Source organism: Gastrolobium bilobum, unplaced genomic scaffold (assembly GCF_033153095.1).
Source record: "Gastrolobium bilobum isolate Gb01-03AN ecotype WA unplaced genomic scaffold, APGP_CSIRO_Gbil_v1 utg2361, whole genome shotgun sequence".
In the NCBI taxonomy this organism is placed as follows: Eukaryota; Viridiplantae; Streptophyta; class Magnoliopsida; order Fabales; family Fabaceae; genus Gastrolobium; species Gastrolobium bilobum.
The window spans coordinates 500444-516196 of NW_026898473.1; the positions used below are offsets into that span (position 1 = coordinate 500444).

At 33.0% G+C, this 15753-nt stretch overlaps 1 protein-coding gene across 1 annotated transcript; it reads right to left on the minus strand.

The window, feature by feature from the left end:
• Positions 1-8169: 8169 nt before the first annotated feature.
• Positions 8170-13823, minus strand: LOC133316543 (patatin-like protein 1). Its single transcript, XM_061518301.1, has 7 exons — positions 13647-13823; positions 12885-13069; positions 12007-12172; positions 11566-11712; positions 10547-10831; positions 9188-9363; positions 8170-8290 (listed from the first exon to the last, which is right to left on the minus strand). The coding sequence occupies exons 1-7, from the start codon at positions 13821-13823 to the stop codon at positions 8170-8172; spliced, it is 1257 nt and encodes a 418-aa protein (XP_061374285.1).
• Between the last annotated feature and the right edge of the window lie 1930 nt (positions 13824-15753).

A 15753-nucleotide genomic window follows, 5' to 3' on the forward strand; every position in this document is an offset into this window, starting at 1 on the left:
ATCAAATCAATCACTAATATACAAACTTCGTCACAAACCCAAAGCATAAGGATTCACTTATTCACAAAGTGAATTGGTACTGAATGGATAGAAGAAATGAACAAATGGTTGAGCTGTGAAATAGTGGTAAAGAAATACAAATGTGAAATAAAGATGCATTTGAGATATGATTGTAGAATAAATGAATCGAAAGAGCCATGTCGTATAGAAATAAAGATTGATGTTGAAATTGATACCTTACAAATCAGTGGGCGTGAGACTGCATAGAAATAAAAATGAAGCAACGACAGTGTTGAATAGAGAAGTGGCTAAATGCGAACCAGTTAACGCATGGGGCAGTCATTAAATTGCAATCAACCTTTAATGCTTAGGGGCGGTTTTTTAACTCACGCAGTACCACCGCCATCAGATCCCTTTTTTCTTGTTCCACTTTTTATATTTCTTGTTCGGACAAATAATAATGTTATTTTAAAAATTATCAGAAATTTCTGTTCAGCTTCACAACTAGTACTTATTGTAAAACTACAATTATTCATTTTTTTTTTTGGTAACCTGAAGTGAAAAAAAAAAACCCAACAGTAACAATACTAATCAGGCCAAATACATCGAGTTTCACAGAAACCACCTAAATCAACTAAATACAAAAAGCAAATCCCAGAGGGAGAGGAGGTGGGAAAATACTAAAATCCTCTACATCAGGATTTAATAAAGGAAAATTAGACAATCAATCCCCACAACAGTTTCCTTCTCTATACGTGTGCTTGATAACCACAGACCACTCTTTATTCATCCAAGCCCGTATACGAGTAACAATATGAGACTAACAGGCTGACTTACTCCTAGCAGTAAGCCACATGACCGCTGTTGAAGAGTCACTTTCAATTACTAATTTCCTCCAACCATTATCCCAAACGAGTTGTACACCTTTTAAGATACCCCATAATTCTGCCATAATAGTAGTACAATGGCCGATTCTATAGGAAAAACAAGAGAGCAAAGACCAGTACTATCTCTAAAAATCCCTCCACACGCAGCCGATCCTGGGTTACCTTTGGAAGCTCCATCAGTATTTAACTTCACCGGTCCTTCGTCCGGAAACTTCCAACCGATGGGGATCTCCTCCTTTCTAGAGCAAGAAACAATAGACTTCTTTTTTCTGGACACATTTCAGATTTCCATCGTTCGGGAATCAACCAATTGCTTATTATAGGCATAAGGAAGGCACTGATTACCATGATACTTATCATTTCTCTACCTCCAAACTAGCCAAATGGTAACTGCAAAAATGATATTCCAATGAACACCACTAACATCTACCAAAGTAACTTGAAGATTGGATAACAACCAAGAATTTATATCCAAACTAAAGAAATTCGGACAATACCTGTTAGCACCCAATTGGATTCATAGACCACTAACACAGAAACAGTCTCTTAGAGCATGAATGGCTGACTCATCCTACACACGACATATACAGCAAAGAGCCTCCACCATATGAAGATGATTCAATCTCAAATTCGTTAGCAATCTACCATAAGCCACCTTCCACATGAAGACTTGAATTTTATGGGGACCCTTCCAATCCCAAATGGACTTCCAGATATTAGAATACAATGATGCCCCACTTGCATGACCAGCTAACAAATTATAGATGGCTTTAACCGAAACCTGTCCATGGCTAGACACATTCCATCTAAACTGATCACAACCATCCTGAGGATGAGGAGGGAGGATGCTACGGATAATTTGAATATCCTTGGCAGAAAGCCAATTTGCTAGAACTTGGACATTCCAATTACCCGAGTCATCCAAGTAATCAGCCGCTGATTTAGAAACCTCATCCCAAGAGATTGGAACAAGAGACACATCCAGAAGCCTTTCAGACCGACTAGCCCACCCGTCTTTCCAAAACTTCATAGTAGAACCATCAGCTAACTCCCAAAAGGAATGGGCTTCCATCTTCCTCCACATATGACAGATATGCTTCCAAAAAACAGAATCACCAATCCTGCACGAAGAAATCTCCATCCCTGACATGTTAGAAGAATATTTAGCCAGTAACACTTTAACCCATAGTGCTTGGGGATCAGAAAAAATGCTCCAAGCAATTTTTGCCATAAAAGCATCATTTACAACAACCATTTTCCTGAGACCTAGACCCCCTTCATACTTTGGTTTAGTCAGCATCTTCCAGTTAATTAGATGCATCTTCCTACACCCCTCCTTATCTCCCCAAATGAATTTTCTTTGGATTTTCTCCAACTCAGCACAAATACCCTCAGGAAATCTCCCACACTGCATTTGGATAGAAGGAATGGATGCGAAAACTGATTTTGTTAAAGTAATTCGGCCAGCTTGGGACAGACAGTTGGCTTGCCACCCTGATAGCCTATGATTGACTCTTCCAATAATTTCTTCATAGTGTTTCTTTGTTACCCGCCCATGCTTCATCCAAGCTCCAAGATATCTACCCATGTTCCTAACTCTTTTAAAACCACTCAGATCAGCAATTTTAGAAGCCAGCTCATCATCAATATTCTTGGAGAAATAAATACAGCTCTTCTGCACACTAATTTTCTGACCAGATGCCTCTTCAAATAAATGCAAACATCTCATCAAAATTTGAATTTGATCATCACTAGCTTCAGAAAACAACATGAGATCATCAGCAAACATCAAGTTTGATATAGGAGGACCCCCCTTACCAGCTCTCATTGGCTTCCAAATATTACCTCTAAAAGCAGTCTCAATAATTTGGGATAATTTCTCCATACCCAGAACAAATAAATAAGGAGACATAAGGTCACCTTGACGGATACCCCTAGATGGCTGAAATTCCTTTGTCATTCCTCCATTCCACAAAATATTTATAGTTGGAGATTGAACAGAGGCCATAATAATATCTATCAGCTTGGTTGGTATCTTCACTTCCTCTAAGGTCTTGTGAATGAAGCCCCAACTCATCCTGTCATAGGCTTTTTCAAGGTCTATCTTGATTGCCATGAAAGCCTTCCCGCTTCTCATTTTGTGCATACTATGAATAAGTTCCTGAACAATCACTATATTATCATGAATTTGTCTGCCAGGAACAAAACTTACCTAGTTGGGAGAGACAATCTTATCCAAATTCGACTTTAATCTCTGAACCACTAGCTTGGACACCAGTTTGTACAAGACCGGGCACAAAGAAATGGGCCTAAACTCCTTAATATGAGAAGGGCTTTGAATTTTTGGAATAAGCACAATTGATGTAGAGTTTATCGTTTTGATCAAATCAGGGTTATTCCACACATCCTGCACAAAACTAACCACCTGAGTCTTCAAAGTATCCCAATTACGTTGGAAGAATAAAGCAGGGAATCCAACAACACGAGGAGCCTTTAGGGATTGCATATCAAACATACACTTTCTGATTTCCTCACTATTTGGCTTACAACCCATCCTATTAATGTCATCAACCGGCAGAGAAGGTCACATATTTAAAGACCCCAACCACCTCCTATGAGCTACATCTTCGGTAAACAGATTGTCATAATAGGCAAGAATCATTTTCTTGAGCCCCTCCTCATCATAGACCCAGGCATTAGCATCATTCTTTAGCCTGGATATTCTATTACAGTTTCTTCTTATAACAGTATTAAGATGATAAAACCTTGTATTACGGTCACCATCCTCTAACCACTTTTGCCTTGATTTCTGAAACCATAAGAGTTCCTCTTCCTCTAGCACCCTTTGCAACTGCCTTTGTAAATCAGCTTCAAGGTTTTTAAGATGAAGAGAGTTCCTAGTAAACAACTGATCCTGAATAGAACTAATTCTTTTCAAGATTCTATCTTTTTTCAAATTGATGTCACCAAAAACCTTTATGTTCCAGCTCTTAAGTCTAAGAATAAATCTTTGAAGCATATAAGGCATATCAAAACTGGTATCCCAATGAGAGTTCAAAAGATTAGGAAAATCACTGTGTTCCTGCCAAGCTGCAAGAAACCTAAAAGTCTTTTTTCCACCCGGAGAAACACTATTATCCAAATTAACCCACAATGGACTATGGTCAGACAATAATCTAGGAAGGTGACATACCTGAGCATTGTCAAAAAGAAGCCTCCATTGACTGTTGACAACAACTCTATCAAGTCTTTTGTAAACTCGACGGTGGTTACTCCATTTAGTGCTAATGTTTCTTAGATTCTCCCAGAGATGAATTCTTTCAGATTCCCTAGGACTTGCATAAACAGCTAAACAAAAGAAAGATATATTGCAATTCAACTGGATTTTCATGTGAATCATCTGGCTATTTTGATCTATGATTTCAACTTGACCCCAATTAGAAGACCAAATTAGCTAGATTCTTCCAGAAAAACCAACTGCTTCTTCTACCCAATACTTGTCAAACTTTAGTTTTTTCATAAGAGCAACACATTTACTACTCTTAGTTCTAGGTTCCAAAAGAACAACAAACTTCAATCTATGTTTATACACCAAAGATTTAAGGGTACGCCCATATCTCTTTTGGCAGCCCCTCTACATATTCACTTTTATGTTAATGAAAAAATACCTATATTACTAATTATTAACAGTTTTTTTTTTTACAATAAAACAATTTTATAAACACATATTGAGACGTATCTAGAAGCTAAATGTAATAATAATGACGCACTTTCATACAAAAAATATGGAGACAAAGTTTATAGATCTATATTTTGTAAAATACATGAAATAAAATTATTTCATATTATTTTTTGGTTACATCCTACCCATTTTATATGTGTGCATGAGATAATTTTATCTGATGCAACATAAAAAATATAATTCACGATCGTAAATCAAGTGATAATGTGTATTTTGTTAATTTGTTTAACTTTTCACACGTTATCATTCCAAAGTAAATTTATTCGTAAAATTTCCTTTATGGTACAAATTGAATAAATACTTTATAAAACTGATAAAAAAATATTTATTAAAAGAAAAAATGTTTGTCCTTTTAAATGACACAACTTATGTCATTTCACTCTCACAAAAAGATGGGACCCACATCTTTATTTTTTTTTGTGCACTCTCTCCTCTCTCCTCTCTCCTCTATCATCTATCTCTTTCTCCAATAAGTCCTTGGTAATACTGTTGCACCTAGATTTAGTGCATCCCACTAATAAGAGTATTACATGTCAGCCAAAATTGTCTCTCCTCTACCAAGTTTTCTCTCTTCCTCTAATGTGTAATATTCTCATTGGTCGGATATACTGAATCTAGGTGAAACAGTAGCACCAAAGATTTATTTCTCTTTTTCTAACTTAAAATGACACAACTTTACATCCTTTAAGAAAAGTATTTATTGATGGATTTTTTTCTTGCTGCATAAGAAAATACAACAAACAAAAATAAGAAAATCATTAAATAGAAAAACAAATTAGGGAGAAAATAAATTTATAATTAACTGTCATATTAATAAATTTATCACCAAAATGTATTTTTTATTTAATTGATCACTTGTTTATATTAAAACAATTTTTTATATAACCACAATAAATGACTCTTAAATCAGAAAAAGTCAACATCCCCCCATGAACATAATCGTGCCACCTGCTGCGTTATACCCTTCTCAGCCTTTATAAATTGAACACATTGTGGACTAAAATCACTATCCATTCAAGAGGCAAATTCAATCCTCTTAACAGGAAAAGTGAAATTTTTCATCTTTTCAAGTGGAAATCATGAAACGTGGAGGCCCCTTCTTTCTCTATGGACTTAGTTCAAAATCAAGCCCTGGTAAGCACACTAACGAAAAAAATAAAATTTTATGCATATGGGTTTTGTTTTTGAGTGTTCGTTCCTTCGTGTGTTTTTGGATTATATTTGTTTTCGATCGTGGGAATAACTTAATCTATGTTTCGTTATTTGGATTTATTTTATTTTGTTTTGCTTTTATTTTCGATTCAAACCACTTTGGCTAGAAGGGAACAACTCCACAATCACCACCATTCGAAGCAACAACGAGGCGCCACAAGAGAAGGATCATTGTGTGCCTCAAGCAAAATTCTTCGAAAATGCCACAAAGACAATTCAAGAATGCATGTGCGCTTACATTAACCTCAAAACTGGTAAGACCAGTGGGTGGTGCCAACGTGACCAATGGAAGATTGATTCAGCAGAGGATATGCTTTGGAAAATGGTGAAGCTGAGCTTTAAACATTATGCTAACCACCATCGCTATCATCAAAATAAGGTTGAGTTCAATGCATCATAGAAGAACCATTCTTATGCAGCAAAAACTTGCTAGTAATGATGCCATGCCTCCATTTAGTGTATCGTGCTGGCATTGGATAAGTCCATAAGCCTAGTCTCTCCTTTTCTCTAGAATATTTAATTGTCATCAATTTGAATTTACTTTTATGTTTTGATATTGTGTTGTATTTAATTGGTGCCATGCAACATTCTATTGGGTTGTTATAAAATCTGTGTTGCGAATGAGATAAGGCTCAAGAAATTTTTTGGGTATGTTCTTTATAGGGTGTGCAAAAAGTCAAATGAATCGAACTAAATCGTAAATGAATCCAAATCCCACTGTAAGAATAATATTTGCAGTGGCGGAGCCATGTATAGCCTCCGTTCCAACTAAATTTTAATAAATTGTGTTTATTATAATTATATAATTAATTATAATTTGATCAGAGTTAAAATTATGATTTGACTCGGGCTACAATTTGTAATTTGGCCTTATCTAAAATTTAAAATAAGATTTGGGTAAGTTGTATTAGATTATGTATTCAATTTTCACTTATGTAAAAAAAATATTTTTAGTAAAATTAAAAAATATTTAATAAAATTATAACTCTTTTTAGTGCTACATTTAATATAATTTAAATATATTATGACATGAATTAACTAAAATTAAGAAAAATAAATACACATAACTTTTTGGCCCAGACTCGAATTGAAGCCTAGCTCCGTCACTAAATATTTGTTTGAATCGAACTAAATTGCTAAAGCTTAAACTATTTTTTTAAAATCAGTTCGATTCAAAAACCAAACAACTTTACCAATTCAGTTCATTTAAAAACCGAACCAAATCGCGAATCAAATTGAATCACATTATATTTTTCCAAATCATTTTCTTTAAACTAGTTAAACAACCAAACCACTTTTTAAAACTTGTTTGCATTACCCGAATTGAATTATTTTTCCGATTCGGTATAGAAAATTGAACTAAACCGAATCATGCACCTTCCTAATTCCTTCGTTAATGGCATCTTGATGCAGATAATACAGCAAATATTAAGAGAAAATTTGTTGTTTTTCTTCTATATAATGGAAGAAAAGCAACACCGCCTAATTATCTGCATTCTCAAATGTACGACTCTTTTGTACTTACCAACAATATAGAAGAGGCTATGTCTCTCTAATCATAATTGAGTTGGATCCTTCAATATAATTTAGACCATCTTTCATTTGCTCTATCAGTTTTGGGAGATTTGACAGCTTTAACGAATCATTTCCATCAAAGAGAAAGTTACCAAGCTCTAGCTTCTTGTTATTATGGAGCAGGTAAGGACGTGGTAACACTACATCTTCTCAAAAAATTGTTAAATAGTTGGGATGAACTAAAAGATGTTCAAGGGTTTTTTAGTAAGCCAGAATTTTTGGGGTCAATCTATATGTTTTTATTGTACAACAGATGTCTGTTTTGGGATTTAAGAAAAAAATATAGGGTATTTTAAAATTTTTATATTCTTTTTGTATTATGAATTTTATTAAAATATCTTATATTTTTTTTCTAAACCTTAAAACGACGTTGTTTTAAAGTTACAAAGATAACTTTATTTCCTGTTACATGAAGTTAATCCTATTATTAATCAAGAATTTTCATTCTTTCGCAGGAATCGTAAGGGTAAGGCAACAAAATCCAACAATATTAAATCATGTGTTTTTTATGGTATTTTTATTTCTTTTCAACTAGTGCGCAGGGCGTTCATTTACCTCCCAAGAAAAAAAGAACACACAAAATTTAACAAAAGGAGAGAAATAGAAATTAAGGACCAATTTCATAATAATTAGACATCGATACACGATCCATGATTTATTTATTAATATGTTTATTTTCCATCTAAAGCATACAACTCACAACATAGTGCAAGCTAATGCACTTGGCATTTATTCTAAGTTTATTCATGATGCCTAACTTGTTTTGGTTCGGCCAAAAGAGAATGCAGAAGTTTCAGTAAGTGGTCGTCCACTTTTTTCCATCGCTTTCTTTCTCAAACGTACCTGCTTCTCGTTGTATAGTCTCTCAGCCAACCTACATAAAATTAAAACAGTGATAGTTTAGTAGCACTAATAAGATATAACTACTTAACGTAAAGGTGGTGTTTGGTACATGGTATTATTTAGAAAATCTGGGAAAGTGGGATTGATAAAATTATTTTCTCACGTTTGGTACAAGAAAAACTAAAAATTTGTCAAGATAAATTTTATACTCAGAATTCGATTTTACACTACCCATTCCTATTTCGAAATACCATCCAAGACATGATATTCTTTTTTTCCCATGTGGTGGAAAAGCTGACACATAATTCTCCAACTAAAATACCCTCTTGACACATAATTGTTCTTATGGTCTAGCGAACAGCACGATCAACTTCATGACTTTGATCGAATGGTCCCTATGCTTCATCGCCTCACTCATCGTTACAAAACCGTCCAAGCTATTATCTTGTAGTAGAGACCATTGGGTGTTGTCTCACAAACCCTAAACCCTCGTGAGCTTTTTTGTTTTTGCTGGAATGATGGATTTGGGAGATAAATTATGATGAATATAACATCTTAATGACTTTGGTGAAGATCGATACAGTGTTGGAAGAGGTAGCAGTTGTTCTTTGCGCAACTGTGTATTTTTTTTTTCTAATCATGTGTTTCTAAACAGCTGTTATGAGTAATTTTTGTACATTCATCTCTTATTTTTAGCAAAATTTTATCATCAACCAAACATATATTCAAGAAAGTTAATTAATATTTTTGTCTAATAAACAACTTTTTCTTAATATTCTGAGAAAACTAACTTTTCCCCCATATTCTCAATAATCGTAATTTTCGGGTAAAAACAAAAATTTCTCCTGTACCAATGAAGGACAAATTGATTATTAATTAATTAATGAGAAACAAAAACGTCAAAAAGTCAAACCGTTAGTGTACACACCTTTCAAGAGCCTCGGCATTTGTACCCTCAAGTGGCTTTTTTTCTGGGACAAAAGTATCCACATTCATGCTCAAAACTGGTTGTTTCAGCAGGTTATTTCCTACGTTTACAAGATTTTCCAAGTTTTCTTCAGTAGCATTATCAAGGTTATTCATGGAGGGATCCAAGTTATATTCCTGCGTATTAAGATTCATCAACAGTTAGTATAATCAAATGCTGTAGACATCTCACAAAGAAAGGAGATATTTGCCCTACCTAAACTTGTATCTATATCTATATATATCTATATATATATATATATATATATATATATATACTAATAGGTCATTGGTCAATAAAAATTTATTATGTATTATTATAATACTTTTAATTTTTTTTTTTTTGGTGAAAACTTTTAAATTATTTTCATTATAAAAAGTTATTCCATAATACTTTTTGAACTGTGACGACCCACACAATAAAATCATTTAAATTATTAAGCTTTCCCCATAAGTTATAACTTAAGGATTACGATTCTACAATGCATTTTAGATAGTAAAGTTTAGTGTTGATTGATAATCTATTAACAAATCAACAGTTTACGGAAATATTGTTTTGTTTTAAATAAAAAATTCAACAATTTATATTTTGATTTTAGAGTAAATATCATTTTTGGTCTTCAGCAAATTTCACGATGCCCGCTTTAATCCCTAGCAAATAAAAAGACTATTCGCGATTCTTAAAAAATTCAAAATGGACCCATTTAGTTGAAATCGTGGTTCCTCACAAATTCAAAAAAGACTCATATTAGTCCCTCAAAGAGACTAAAAGGGTCCACTTTAAATTTCTTAGAGACCACAAATAGCTTTTTTATTTGCTAGGGACTAAAGTGAGCATCATAAAATTTGTTGAGGACCGAAAATAGTAGAGATTTTATTGAGGACCACGAGTTATGTTGTAAGAAAAGTGATTGTGTAATGTTATAGAGATTCGTTTTGCGTGCCTTAGTTTTTTTTTTTTTTTTGCTTCAAAAAATGCAGGCCCCACAAAATGTTGTGTGTGTAGGAAATTTTCTTGTGTCATGTGACATGATAGATACGAACCCCTAAAATAAATTAATCCAACTAACACTATATTTTCATAAAATCCACTCTTAGTTTTTTTTCTATTACTATGTGAACTTTACTCAATATATTAGTGAAATGAATCTTTTCATGTGTTATTATGAGATCATCACATGAAACTATCAGATTCGTCCATTAATGAATTAATGGTTATTCTTTCCTTGCTCTTAATTTTATTTTTTTATAACCAAAAATTTATCTATAAACGGTTGAGATCTCTATGAGAATCCCACAACCTATAAAAGCATTAATATACCTGAATTCGAAGGTAGTAGTTGTGTGCAAACCGGGGACTTGAGAACATAGTGGCAAGGTAATATTCAGTCATGTCTTTAGCAGCATAATCATAACCACCAGTTGCAATGCCTGATGCAGCCCAAAATGCTTCAGACCAGTTAGCAGCAGTTTTAACATCATAACCTGTAACATTTGAAGTTCCACATCCTACTGATACCAACACGATTTTGGTACTTTCCTTCCACCACGGGAAGATGTAGGGAATCTTTTCTTGCTGTGTCACTTCACTGACTGCAATCATTGCCTGAATATAAATTTTTAATTATGTATCAAACATTTTAAAATAGCAGTAAAGTTGTTGTTTATAATCTAATGGTTACGGATTCAAATCTAAAATATAATCTCTTGGAATAAATACTTTTTTGGGTTCCTACAAAAAATACGATCCCCACTTTAGTTCTTTACAAAAAAAAAAATTAGTTTCATCACAAATTCAAAAGGACTAAAATGGATCCATTTTGAATTTGTTAGGGACCACGATTTCAACGGGTCCACTTTGAATTTGTTAGGGACCTCGAGACTAATTTTTTTTTGTAAGAGACTAAAGTGGAGACTGTGTTTTTTGTTAGGGACCAAAAACGATATTTACTCTAATCTCTTTATAAAAAAGTAAAAATAAAGTTATACACAATCCATCCTCATCTTTACCCTCGTAAATCGGAAAGCTTTGTATTAGGATTTTTCCTTTTATATGTGAAAAACTTCATAAAATGTGTATTTTTAATCCAAATGAAGTCATGTCAGACAAATTTCAGTCGTTCACAGATATATCAAAAAATTATAAATTAAGTTGATTTGTATATGAATAATAAGATTATCATAGATAAACATATGACATGAGAAAATCCATTCTTATATTCATATCCCGTGCTTTAGTTTTTAATATTTATTATAAAATACATTTAACACTTATTGTAATCACCATTTAGTTTCGTACAAAAGAATTTCCTAAGGATGTGTCTTAATTAGTTAGTTTACCGGATTAGTTGCGGCTACACCACCATCAACCAAATTGAACTCAGTATCATTGTTCTTGAAGTAATAGGGTGGTAGATAAGTTGGTGCAGCTGAAGTCCCAATGCATATATCTGACATTTTTGCATCTAAGCTTGGACGTGTCATTATCTGCATAGATCCAAGTTTCACAAACAATTATACACATAATCTACTTAAATTGGTATCATTATTTAGACAAAATTTATTACGTTAAAGGTTCTATATATACATAGAGAGAGAGGGAGAGTAGTGAAGGAGAGTCAGATCATTTTATACCGACATAAGTTATAATCATAATCTTAAATGTTGATCATATTTATATATAATGTGAGAGCCATTAAATGCAAACAAATTAATTATCACAATTTGATGTAAGATTTATTCATACACCTGGGTGTATACATATATATACGCTATACTAACCTTATAGTTTGAGAATATAACTGGATGCAACTTCTTCAGGTCGAAGGTTGGGATTACAACATTCGTCAATGTCTCCCCCAGTCGTGAATTCTTCAATACTTTACGTATTATACCATGTAAGAACTTTCCGTCATACTTGGGACCTGGGTATGTAGAATTCCAACCGCTGCATGTTGTTTTAACGTCAAAATTCAAACACTTCAACACGATAAAGCAAAATATATCTAGCTTGCATGTACCAATTTCAAGCGTTTCCAATTGAACTTTGCCCTAACCATACTTTCAAATGTTGAAATACATGACGCGATGATCTAACCAAATTTCACATAAATTATATATCTGCATGATGTTGTTAGAAATATAAATATAAAAATCATTCATGTAACTTTCTTTAATAGCTCAAACTTTTGAGAGAGTAAGTTTTTGATATGATACCAAAGTTTCTATAATCAACTGGTCCAGAGTTTGATCCTTATATATCCCTCTTATTTTTTTTTATTAAACATTGTAAAATTTATTAGCGCGGGATAAGTAGACCTATGTAGTGTCCCCTACGCGCATGGTGTGATGTATTAAAAATATAACTATAAAAAATATGAGAAATAGATGTATCATGTTGTAGGAAATAGTTGTGTCATGCTATAAACATAATCAATGTGGACCTCACTACTTTCTTTTCTTTTCTTTTTATTTTAAAAATGATGGGATCCATATTAGTTGTATCTATAGCATGACATAATTAATTTCCTACAACATGAGATATCTATTTCCCAAAAATGATTCATGTGCTTTTACCTAATAACTTATGCGTTTGGAAGAGACATGTGAGTGTTTATTTTATTCATGTTCACTATATATATATATATATATATATATACCTAGTTTCATTGAATATATGGGGACCGTATTTCTTATAGAAGTCTACGATTTCTGCAGGAGTAAACAAAGGACGATAGGGGTGATTTGGGTGAGGAGTAGATAACATAGCAGCCATGAGTCCTCCAGTACTAGTCCCTGCTATGACATCAAAATAATTTGCAAGCGTTGCTTTTTCGTCCTTCTTCTGCAATTCAACAGAAAAAATAATGTTAAATTCAGGTGATTTTTTCTTCTAGGGATATTTCTCGTAGCAAAAGAGATCATTACTAGTGAGCCATAAACATGAAGCATAAAAATTTAAACCATGTTATAGGAAAAGATTAGTTGTATCAAGTACCAAATGATTTTCGACATTATTCTTTAAAGAAACTAATTTATGAAAGACCATATTAAACCTTTCATAAAAGATGCATGTTAGTTAACAAAATCTATGAATTGTATATGTTTGGATTAGCTTGTTTTAAAGAAATAATCACTTTTTTTTAACAACTTAATTTCTGAGAAAAGTTTTTAAAAGAAAAAAAGTGATTGTTTCCTTATAAATAAGCTTTTCAAATATGCTTATCTAAATTGTTTAACTTAAATTCCGTCAGCATCACAAAAGAGGTAAAGAGAGGATTAGCACATATATCATAAACCTCAAGAATGGATCAAATAATAATAATAATACAATTAACGCACTCATGAACACCTTATTATATGTGTCTGTGTGTGTCTAATGTTTAAGATTTTAAAAAAAAATGTATATATAGGTCATTGACCTGAAGAGCCTTTTCCAAGTGATCAAGAACTACAGCTGGAACAATCCCCCTAATACCACCTCCATCAATGCTGAGAATGGTTACTTGGTTTCCATATGATAGAGGTGGTAGCTTTGTATTGAATCCAGCAATCACCTGAGTAGCAAACACGAAGAGAAACAAAAGGAAAGGAGCCATATTATAGAAGTTGAAGGGGTCTCAAAGACAGAATGTGAACACCTTGAATCATTCCACACAAATGTGAAGGTATTTATAGACATTGTATTGAAGATGGAAATACCGAGATTAAACAATATTGGCCGCTAGTTGATAAATGCTAAGGGCACTTCCAGTGTACATTGCATGATAAGATAAGTTCTTATAACATAGCACATGATATTGTAAAATTTGATAATATTTTAATGAGAAATAATTATCTCATGTTGCATGAGATACTTATCTCATGCCACAGAGATAAGATAGTGATGTCCATTATTTATTTATTTTTTCTTTTTTTAGAAAAGTAGGTGACCCAACTATCTTGTCTTTGTTGCATGAGATGATTCTCTCATGCAACATGAGATACCATATTTTAATATATGCAGTATTTTATGTTATATTGTATGAAATATTGTATCCTATAAGTTAATATTATCATATGTTTAATTCTGTATTATATAACCATGAATAAAATACAAATTGATTATTTTTTAATTAAATGTCATTTACTTTAACAATATGCTGTAATCATTCAAATTTGTTATGTTATCACTAATTTTTAGGGAAATAAAAGTCCCCAAACCTAGAGAGAGAAAAAACTTAGGGTTTAACATTTTTGGTTTTACTGCAGAAATTTTTTCTCTGCCACATTCACATAAAAGTGAATAGATCCCACTAACTTCTGCTCTCTCTTCTTTTCAAAATGGGTCCTACAAACTTTTATATAAGCGTGGCAGAAAAAAGATTTCTATTGCAAAAATGGAAATGTTTTTGCCATAAACTTATAACCACTATTTACACTAAATAAGAAAAATATCAAGTGTGCACGAAGGTTAGCAAAATTCTATTAAGAATATAGATGTCAGTGATATATTTAGGTAGGTCTTGGAAGAGTATGGTCTAAAACTTATATTTATATATTATATATTGGAAATTCAAGTGTGAGGGGTGAAGTTTAATATTAGATAGAAATATATTAAGTAAGGGTTATTTAAATGGAAGAACTCATAAATGTTGGAAATCGACAATCGCACAAAATCGACAAAAATAGAAAAGAGAAAAGAGAAAAGAGAAGAGAGATTGACACGGTGATTTATTCTGGTTCACACAATGTAGGCTACGTCCAGCTTGTCTATACTATATTCACCTCACACCACTCGTTACAAGTCACTCGATTTACAAAGAGAATATAAGTAGGATTAGAAGAACCCTAACAGCAGCTATTCATGGGCCCAAGCCCAAACTACTAAGAAAAGGAAAAATTACAATAGATTAGAGGCCTACAACAATACCCAGCCTCTACGGGACTAGAGGTGCTTCCCCCTGACCCCCGTTCGCTCACCTGGGAGCGGGACCCTAGTTGCCTTTTTGCTGACCCGAAACAAGAGCTGTAAGAATTTGCACTGTTAATTTAGGAATTTAATGTAATTAAATGTGAATTTAGAAAATAAATCCATAATTGACCCTAATAATTATGAGAAGTCTTAAATAATTTTAGTAATTAATTAATAACGCTAAAAGTCGCTTTTCTGACGAAAACTGCAGATACCGGTTCTTCCTCACGGTATAAACGCGTACCGATGAAGTATCCCAAAAAATTATGAAAAATATGTATATATCACTAGAATAATATATAGGACTATTGAAACAAGTTTGGAGTCAAAATAACGAGAATTGATGTCCGAACTGATACCGGCTACATTAAAGCGCGTAACGGCAAAGTGCTGCGAAAAATAAAATAAAAATATGACAAATCTTAGAAAAATGGCTAGGTCCAGAATCCAAAGTTTGAGATTAAAATGCTAAGCGTAGCTATTAGTGCTAATAAAGTGTGATTAAACTTAATCTGCATATAAATACAAATTTTGCACTAAACCCTAGGCAAATTGTGCATGCTACGTGCCTCTTC

Coding starts and splice junctions, on each gene's coding strand:
- LOC133316543 (XM_061518301.1), bottom strand. CDS start 13,823: ATGGCTCCTTTCCTTTTGTTTCTCTTCGTGTTTGCTACTCAGGTGATT. Junction 9,364..10,546: donor ACTACTACCTTCGAATTCAG/GTATATTAATGC, acceptor CTTAATACGCAG/GAATATAACTTGGATCCCTC. Junction 8,291..9,187: donor AATGCCGAGGCTCTTGAAAG/GTGTGTACACTA, acceptor AATTTTATGTAG/GTTGGCTGAGAGACTATACA.